Source organism: Phyllostomus hastatus, unplaced genomic scaffold (genome assembly GCF_019186645.2).
Source record: "Phyllostomus hastatus isolate PE091 unplaced genomic scaffold, TTU_PhHast_1.1 phas_contig_449, whole genome shotgun sequence".
Taxonomy (NCBI): Eukaryota; Metazoa; Chordata; class Mammalia; order Chiroptera; family Phyllostomidae; genus Phyllostomus; species Phyllostomus hastatus.
Window position 1 is genome coordinate 3,266,967 of NW_025333882.1, and position 9,401 is coordinate 3,276,367.

The following is a 9,401-nucleotide window of genomic DNA, read 5'->3' on the forward strand; positions in this document are numbered from 1 at the left end:
AATGCGCTTCGCTGTTCCACTGCTGTTTCACCGGTGGTGGGGTGGTGGGGGTGACTGGTAGGTCAGCGGAGCGCAGTTGCGACTGCGCCATCCCTAAAAGCTTACAAGCACACTCGCGGGACACGCGGAAGCACTCGCGGTGGGAAGACCGACTAGCTGCCGGCTAGCGCCGCAGCCTCGCAGGCAGCCCGCGGCCTCCTCTCCTGACCGCTCCAGAAACAGCGTACTCTTTCCCATCCAGGTGAGGTGGAGATTGTGGTTGAGTTACAGAGAGAGCACGGAAGCTAGTGACCGAACCTTGCTTGCCATTGCAGCATTCGCTGGACCTGGGTCTGACTGGGACGTCATGAAACAGGGTAGATGGTTTCATATTTTTCCTATAAATAGAAAGGACTCTTTTCGCTCTATCACTTCGTTTCATGTATTTAATTGATTACGATAAGATTTCAACAGGTGGCACAGAACGATGGGGGAGGGGCGGGTTGGGGGCACCGCCGCCTGCCGCCTGGTCCTGCACCCTCTACCTAAAGTTACACGTCGACGAGCCTAATCTATGCTTTTTTTTTTTTTTCTGCTTCGCAGCCCCCGAAGCAAGCTGCGACAGTGGCCTAAGGAGGGAGGCCAGGAACGCGTATTCCAGGAACAGCCAGAGAAGGGCTTGAAGCCCCGCAGGGTGGCGGTGTTTAAACCGGAATCTACTGCACCCCGACCTTCGTGGAGATGCACAACGCATCGTCCTGGGAGCCGGAGCCCTCCAATACCTCGTGCCCCGGCCTCTCCGGGGGCTGCCCCAACGTGTCGAGCCCACCGCCGCTGCCACCGCAGCCTCTGGCTGTGGCCGTACCAGTGGTCTACGCGGTGATCTGCGCCGTGGGGCTGACAGGTAACTCTGCGGTGCTGTACGTGCTGCTGCGGACGCCCCGCAAAAAGAATGTCACCAACCTTTTTATCCTCAACCTGGCCATCGCCGACGAGCTCTTCACGCTCGTGTTGCCCATTAATATCGCTGATTTTCTGCTGCGGCAGTGGCCCTTCGGGGAGCTCATGTGCAAACTCATCGTGGCTATTGACCAGTACAATACGTTCTCCAGCCTCTATTTCCTCGTGGTCATGAGCGCCGACCGCTACCTGGTGGTGCTGGCCACCGCGGAGTCGCGCCGGGTGGCGGGCCGCACCTACGGTGCGGCGCGCGCGGTGAGCCTGGCTGTGTGGGGGCTTGTGACGCTGGTTGTGCTGCCCTTCGCGATCTTCGCGCACCTGGATGAGGAGCAGGGCCGACGCCAGTGCGTGCTGGTCTTCCCCCAGCCGGAGGCCTTCTGGTGGCGGGCGAGCCGCCTCTACACACTAGTGCTCGGCTTCGCCATCCCCGTGTCTACCATCTGCATTCTTTATATCACCCTGCTGTGTCGATTGCGTGCCATACGCCTCGACAGTCATGCCAAGGCCCTGGACCGCGCTAAGAAACGGGTAACTCTTTTGGTGGTGGCGATCCTGGCCGTGTGCCTCCTCTGCTGGACGCCCTACCACCTGAGCACCGTGGTGGCGCTCACCACCGACCTCCCGCAGACGCCGCTCGTCATCGCGGTCTCCTACTTCATCACGAGCCTGAGCTATGCCAACAGCTGTCTCAACCCCTTCCTCTATGCCTTCTTGGACGACAGCTTCCGCAGGAGCCTCCGCCAGCTGCTGGGGTGCCGCACCGTCGCCTGACAGTCCACTGCGCCCTGCAACAGCCAGTCCTGAGGTGCTCAGGGTGCTGTCCCTGACAGACCATGTTTTACCCCACTCTCTTCCCAAACTTGATAGAGATCCAAATTCGGTCTCAGACCGCATGAATCCGACACACTGTGGCTCCACCCGCAATTTGAATTTGCCAGACCCTCCGGGTGATGCTGGAGCACTTGGTGTGAGGACCATTGAGGCTGAAAACGCACCTTGATCGCCTTGTAATGTCAAAAGGCATCCCCTGAACTTGATAGGGGAGAGGTAAAAGGCAGACTTGCTGGGGACTTTTCTCTCTCCCCGACTCTCCCCGTTCCCCACCAAACTGTGCACAACCCGAGTCTAGGTGGAGTCCTCAGCGCTGTCACGGGTGAGGCCCGGGGATGCCATGGCTCAGTCGGCTCCGCGTTCGCCTCTGCATCTTGTTTCTTCGTTTTTCAGCAGCAACTGACTGCTTTTGCACAAGCTGCAAACAGCCTCCGCATTCCTCTCGCCCTTCTCCGAGTGGTCTAACAGCTGGAGAAGAGGGGCAAGGCACCTGCGTTGGGTGCCTACTCCGAAATAAGCGACGATAGTTGATGAGGCTGCTCTGGCCTCTTTGTGGCAGCCTGGCTGTGTGTGTGTGTGTGTGTGTGTGTAGAGGAGGCATGGGGTGAAGGAGGCTGGAGCTTGGCCGCGACTCTTTACACTAGTGGTAAAACTAGTGTACCCCACTTTCTTGATCCAGCCCCTTCTTTTCTTTGTCTTTACCCTTACCTACTCCTACTGTCACCTGAAAATAATCCAGGGCTCTTAGGCTCCGCAGGGCTGCTGACTCTGCTCAGGAAATGCCTGAAGCCTGCTATGCCCAGGCACGCGGTTGTTGGCGCCCCCTTGCGGAACCAGCTGTCCAGTGCATAGCGTCCTAAAATGGATCAAGCGCCTGCTAACCTGCTCCTTAAACTTCCTGCTTAGTAATTACCGCTTCTTTCTACGGAGGACTTCATTACCCTCGCCCCACTTTGTCCCCCTGGACCTCTCCTAAAGCTTGGCCAAGTTTGTTGCAACTTATTATGTATTGCTTTTCAAGGCTGAGAATTTTATAAATATATAATGTCCCAACCTCATACGTTTCTGTGAGGAGCAAATGAGATAAAAACAAATGCATATTCATTCTTTCCTTCCCCTTTCCTCATATTCTTCATTCCGTGCGCCCTAGGGAGAGCCAGGAAGATGCAGTGATGACGCCCTCACATGTCTCTCTACTGGATTTCTTTCCACTGCGAGCTATGGATTACATACGCTTTATTTCTTAGTCCCAGACAACTCCTGGTAGTCAGGTAAACCTGGTAATACCTGGTTCTGGAAGTATTGTATACAAGGAAGTATTGCCACCAACCTAAGTACCTTTATTTTATCTCCCCTTATGTGGGGTTGGGCAAACCCTTGGGTTTGCCCAACCAAATGTAGTTTGCATCTGAGACTATGAACACTAATTGCAGGTTTTTAAAAAGTAATTTTTTCTTTGGGATAAACTCAAAACAGGAATGAGAATTTATACAAATATTTATTTCCTATTGCTCAGTGTTAAGTGTGAAAAAGAGTGTTAGTGTCACCAGCAGGTTTTGTTTCCTTAGCTTGATGGGCATTAATCAATTTCTAAATTGTTTAGTTTCAAAATATCTTTTTGAAAATATGTGGAAGGGTAAAACTCTCTCTTGGGTGGGGGTATGCAAACTCCTTCTCTGATTTTGGTGAATGAAAATTGCTTCTTTAGCTCTCAAAGTTATTAGGAACAATAGGATAACGCATAGCCATAAGTTTAGAAAATGTAAATTCAGAAATGTACCTTGGGTGACCAATAATGGTAAGTCATTCAAGCTATAGTTTTCATCTTCAATCCATTTCAAATGATGGATATCATGGCATTGAACAGTCCTCTGCTAACTTCAGAGGAATTCATTGTAGTAGCTCTCAAATTTCTTGGAAACATTTTATTGATTTTTTTAGGACTCAAAAGTTCTTTGATGAACCCTCAGTAATTTTTTAAAATTAAAGTTTTAAACTTAGAGTAACTGTGACATCATCTAAAGTGATGAACAAGGAGTGAAGTGGCAAGATGCAATCATCTGGATTTGAAGCCTCACCTGTCTGCATAAACTCAGTTGCTATACTTTGACACCCTCTGGACACAGATGGGGAGAACTGGGTGGCCCACCTGTGTACCATGACATCCCTACCACAAACCGACCTGGAGCTGTTTTGGAATCTCTGGATAGGACTGCTGGACAAATGTGCAAACTAACATTGTTGTGCTATCTACATTGCTGTGCTGTGCTGGCATCGTACGGTACGTGTTTGATCAAACAGGACTTAGTAAATCAGTTTCACCCTGGCTTTCTAAATTATTGGATAAACTGTTGTGTTGTTATTTCTAGGTTGTCTTCGTATTAACATGCAGGAGTCCGGATTGTATGTCTCAAATTTCCTTTTTATGTCATAGGTCTTAAGTAGAATAAATATTCAAATAGCCATGTAAAAGTAGGATTTATTTACATCATTGTATTACAAAGGTTTTAACTCTGTGTTGAATTCTTGCAGTCTCCATGTAAAGTACGTTATTTGGTTAGACCACTTCTGATATTTAAATATGTCTACTTAGTTTTTGTTAACTTCATAGAGTTATGTAATGTATGTGTTTAGGCTTTCTCTTGAGCAATACAAATTCAGAGAGAAACTCAGTTTAGAATAAAAGCTGAAACATTCTGTGTGATAAGTAAATATTCTATCACTTGAGAACATTGGAGTCCATAATTTAATCACTTTAGAGTATATGCATTATTACAGTTTTAAAATACTGCCTTCATGAAAATGTTATTTTAATGAATAAGCGGTGAATAAATAGGAGTCTTTAACAAGACAAGATTACGAATTAAATTTCCCCTTTATTTTCATTGATTGTGAAAATGATGTGTAACTGCTGACTAGCACAAAAACTCTAGAATACATGCTGGACAGAAAATGGATGCTAAGTTTTCATCACATGATCACAAACCTTGTTTCCTGAATATCTGAGCAGCATGTGTGTCAGTTGATTGCTTATTAGCACACACATTGATGTTTTAGCTAACAGTAAGCACAGATAGGGCCCACATAGATGCAGGGTAGACAGGCTCTAACCACCAAACTCTCATACTTACTGAAAACTCTCCTTTTTTCAGAAATATGCTGGGAAAATAGCAATGAACAATATTCCACTATGGATGGCAATCATCCCGCTTATCCAGATTAAAGAAGAGATCAGAGAACACTTCACGTAATTGTCTTATATTGGCCAGATTTGGGTCTGGCACTTTGGCCCCCCCTATATATACAGAGAAGTAAAATACAAGGAAATGGATCAATTTGGCCAGGCCCAAAAAGACTGGTGTCTAATTAGAGCATTACTGTTTCCTCCTTAGGAATTGTCTCATCCTATTTCATCAGAGAGGAAATTGGTTTCCAAGTATAATTTGGAATTACTAGATAAAAGATATGAAGGCATATCACATCAATTCAAAGACATTGATGTCTTTGAAGTATTTAATGGACCAAGCAATATATACTTACTATTATATCATGTACTATGAAGGGAAGATAAGATTTAATAATAAAACTTCAGCCCTAACTCAGAGTCTTGCAAGTGCATGGCACTGTTAAAGATTATATAAGAATAAGTTGTTCTTGAGCAGATCTGGCTGCACTCATGGTTGAACTGCAAAAGCACCACATGCATTGTAATTTGCACACTTCACACATACAAAGCTGTGCTCCAGGGTGCACAATTTATGTAGAATAGGGTGTTCACAACTCCTCTATTTCTATAGAACAGCGTTTTACAGTGGATAACATTGTCATTGAATTTAAGGCAAGGTACATTTATTTATTTATGCCATATATCATAAAGTTACATGAAGATATATCACATCAATTAGAAGAAAAAAAATGAAAAAAAAAGGGAAGAAGTGTTAAAAACATCACTGAAAAACTCTTAAAATGGATAAACTCCATGCTCCCCATAAGCCAGAATAGGATTTCTTCAAATACCTACTACTGGCAGCAAGAATAGGTCACATTCCCCGCAAAAGCTGGAAGAGTGTCCTGCACATAGCCCTGCATCTGTCTGTGAAATTTGGATCCTCTGACAAAGACTGTGTGACCAGAAGAGGTGTCCTGAGGATGACTCAATTACTGCACTAACTAGGGCACTGCATGCCATGGAAAGACTAGGTGGATTTTTACTATAAAACTGGGTATGGTCAGCAGTGTAGGGGAGATGGTTAGTGTTCCCCAAACCAGGGACATCATTTATTAATACTAAATAGTAACTATAAAACAGATATTATAAATGGCTCATCCACTGACAAATTATTTTGTTTTAAACAACAGTGAATTATGAGGAAAGACTATTCAGTATAGGTGATAGGAATGAAGCAGTCACATTACAAAAGATATAAATATTTATACCTGTAAAAGTACCGAGGGTATTATTCATAATCTCCTACAGGATGTTTTGAAATCTGTAACTCCTGCCTCTCATACAACTGACACCCTTATTGTTACATTTTTATTTGTTCTCTTTACTGGAGAATCACAGGGATCCTTCTTAAAAGGGAAGAGATTAGTCAAAGAACATATATGCAGATCCCATAGAAAGAGAAAATAGTGTGGTGAAGGCCAGGGGAGGGGCATGGGGTGGGAACTGGGTGGAGATGGGCCAAGGGGGGGAAATGGGGGACATGTGTAACAGTGTCAGCAACAACGAAACACTTCTCTTTCTGCTGTACTGCTTAACCCTATCAACACTTTCTGATAGTAAACATTTTCAAAGAGAAAAAAAGGGAAGTTTCTTACATCCTAAAGAAATCTCATCTCAGGATTATTATTACCATTTGTTATTATAGTTAAAATTTATAATGTACCTTTAAACATGTTTATTTAAAATGAAAATGTACTTAAATGTACAAAGTATGTTAAATAATGATCTCTTGTGATTTTTTATACTACCAGTTAGTATAAAATGCATTCCAGAAGGAATGCATTTGCCTCACTTTCTATTGAATTTTTTCTGAAATGATATTAAAAACAATAACCCATTCCATTTTTTGAAATGTCATTTAAAGATTTCTAAGCCCATGCATGTTTGATTTTTGTGTGTGAAGTAGTTTCACTTCTATCAAAAATACATGCGCATGATTTAAAACTTTAAACTTTAAAACTGATTTTACTGGAAGAGCTAACCATCAGTTTCCTGCCTAGTCCTTCCAGCCCTCATTCTGTCTCAAGACTTTTGTTCTTTGTGTGTTTTTTTTCCTAAAGATTTTATTAATTTATTTTTAGAGAGGGAAGGGAGGAAGAAAGAGAGAAAGAGAAACATCAATGCGTGGTTGCTGGGAGCCATGGCCTGCAACCCAGGCATTTACCCTGACTGGGAATCGAACCTGCGACACTCTGTGTGTTTAACTTATTGCAAAATTATAGGTTTACATGTCAATGTTTTAATCCATTAAATCTAGCCATTCTGATTAAAAGGATTTTGAGGGGGGCATCTGTCTGCACTTTGGAAAGCTAACTGTGTTCAAGAGGTCTCTCTCTTCTGTTTTCAGATTTTTACTTTGTTGCTCTATTTTTGTTCCATAACTTGGTTCTTGTCCTCTTCAGCACCTGGTTCCTTGTGTCCAGTGAACCACTGGGTTCGATTTCTCCAGAGCATGAACTTCCGTCTGTCTCTCACAGGAGTAGGGAGGGGGGAATCACCCAGCTGCGTGGTCAGTCTTGGCAGACTAAACACTCTCTATACAAACTTCTGTTTAGCCTTCCTGTTTGTTGCCCTGCAGCTCACTCCTAACTCCGGAGGGCAAGGTGGCCTCCCTAGGGTGCTGTGGAGGTAAATCAGATTGGATGGAGTTGGTGTGTCCCTCTGCAGACATTTCTTCATTTTGCTGGTCATGAACACTCCTGCTTACCATCCTTTCAAAATCTACTCTCTCTTCTCTGTAGACCCTGATCCAGTTCTCTTTGTTTATTAATTTTTTTCTTTTCTATTATTATAGTAGGGCGTTAAGACAAAATAATAAAATTGTGTGTAAGTGCCATTTTAAGCTGGAATGTGTATGTGTGTAATAGGTTTGATTAAAAAATTAAAAAAAAATTTCACCTGAGGATATATTTATTGGAGAGAGAGAGAGAGAGAGATTGGAGGGGGGGGAGAGAGAGAGAAACATTGATGTAAGAAAGAAACATGAATCGGTTGCCTCCCATACTTGCCTCAATCTAAGTAAGTGTCCTGACCAGAAGTGGAACCTGCAGCCTTGTGGCATATGGGATGAAGTTCCAATAGAGATATCTGGCCGGGCCAGGTTTGATAAAACTTTAGTGAACCTTCTTATTGACCTAGAATACCTCAGTAAGAAACCAGTTACTTGGAAAAAGCTTAGTGTGTAATGGTAGATATGTCATCCAAAATGTCCTAAAATATCTGGGAATGAAAAGATAAATTCAAGCAACCTCAAATGTTATGTTTCTCTGACAGCAAGCCTTTTGATATTTGGAGATACCCACATGGAGTCAGTAAAGAAAACAGAACTCACTTGAAGCAGACCCAGGTCTTTACATAATTCAGCACCACCCACATACCCAGACACAGCTGACATGTGCAATTTTAGTCAGATCCTCCTAAGTTGCTTTGAGACTCATTAAGTTAGTTTCTCTGGGTGGCATCTAGGCAGCAGCATTTCTAAGTCTCCCAGCTTGTTCCCTAGAATGATATACTGTGCAGCATCTGCCATTCAGCATCTGTGCAGAATGAATGCTTGTCCTTGTATGCCACTAATATGTGGCATGGTGGTGGTAAAAGCTGAGATACCTGGCAAGACTTTATTTTCACACCTTTCATTACATAAACAACTGATTTAAGACTGCTTTTAATTGATCTTATAAAGAAGTTTGCTCTTTTTCTTGCCTGATCATTGTTGAAGTTATATTTTACAATAACTAATTAGAATCACTTGAGTAACTAATAATAGTGTCTAAAATACAAAAATATTGATTGGTTAGGCCTCTCAAGGCACAGGTGTCTCTTGATTGTAGGTCTTTTTTTTTAAATCATATAAGATTTATTTATTGGGTCTGCTGGCATGCTTCAAAGTTTTATTATTTTCCTGTGATTAGTATATTCAAATATAAGTAGCCCTTAAAATAATTATTCTTCTTGCGAATACTAGTTTATGCTCAGTGAGTGAAAAAATAACTAGTTTAATTAATTCTATTTGTTATTCTCAGTAGGAAGAATCAAATTGAAAACATAAATTTACAGGAGCTAGGTTTTATCTCTACTATTTAAGGCATTTGTAAAAGGTGGAATTATGTAGAATAATCAGGCTTTATAGTTGCAGCTGTGTTTTTACACTTAGAATGTCCTTAGAAAACTACAAGAGGAAAATGATTTTTTAACTTGGTTTCCTATATTTTTATAGGTTTTCTTATTATTCCTAATGACATAATATTCCATAAAGAGTGAGAATGTAATAACCTTTGCTATTTTTAGCTCCTGTTTCTTTGTTATTCTTGTGTAAAATAATTTTTTTCTTATTACTACAATGGGTATCTTCATCTTCGTGAATATGTTTTATCTCCCTTTTATTTTTATCATTTCCTTATGA

The 9,401-nt window shown here is 42.7% G+C and overlaps 1 protein-coding gene across 1 annotated transcript; it reads left to right on the plus strand.

Moving 5' to 3' along the window:
• The first annotated feature begins 720 nt into the window (after positions 1-720).
• Positions 721-1,710, plus strand: NPBWR1 (neuropeptides B and W receptor 1). Its single transcript, XM_045845043.1, has one exon. The coding sequence runs from the start codon at positions 721-723 to the stop codon at positions 1,708-1,710; it is 990 nt and encodes a 329-aa protein (XP_045700999.1).
• The last annotated feature ends 7,691 nt before the right edge of the window (positions 1,711-9,401 follow it).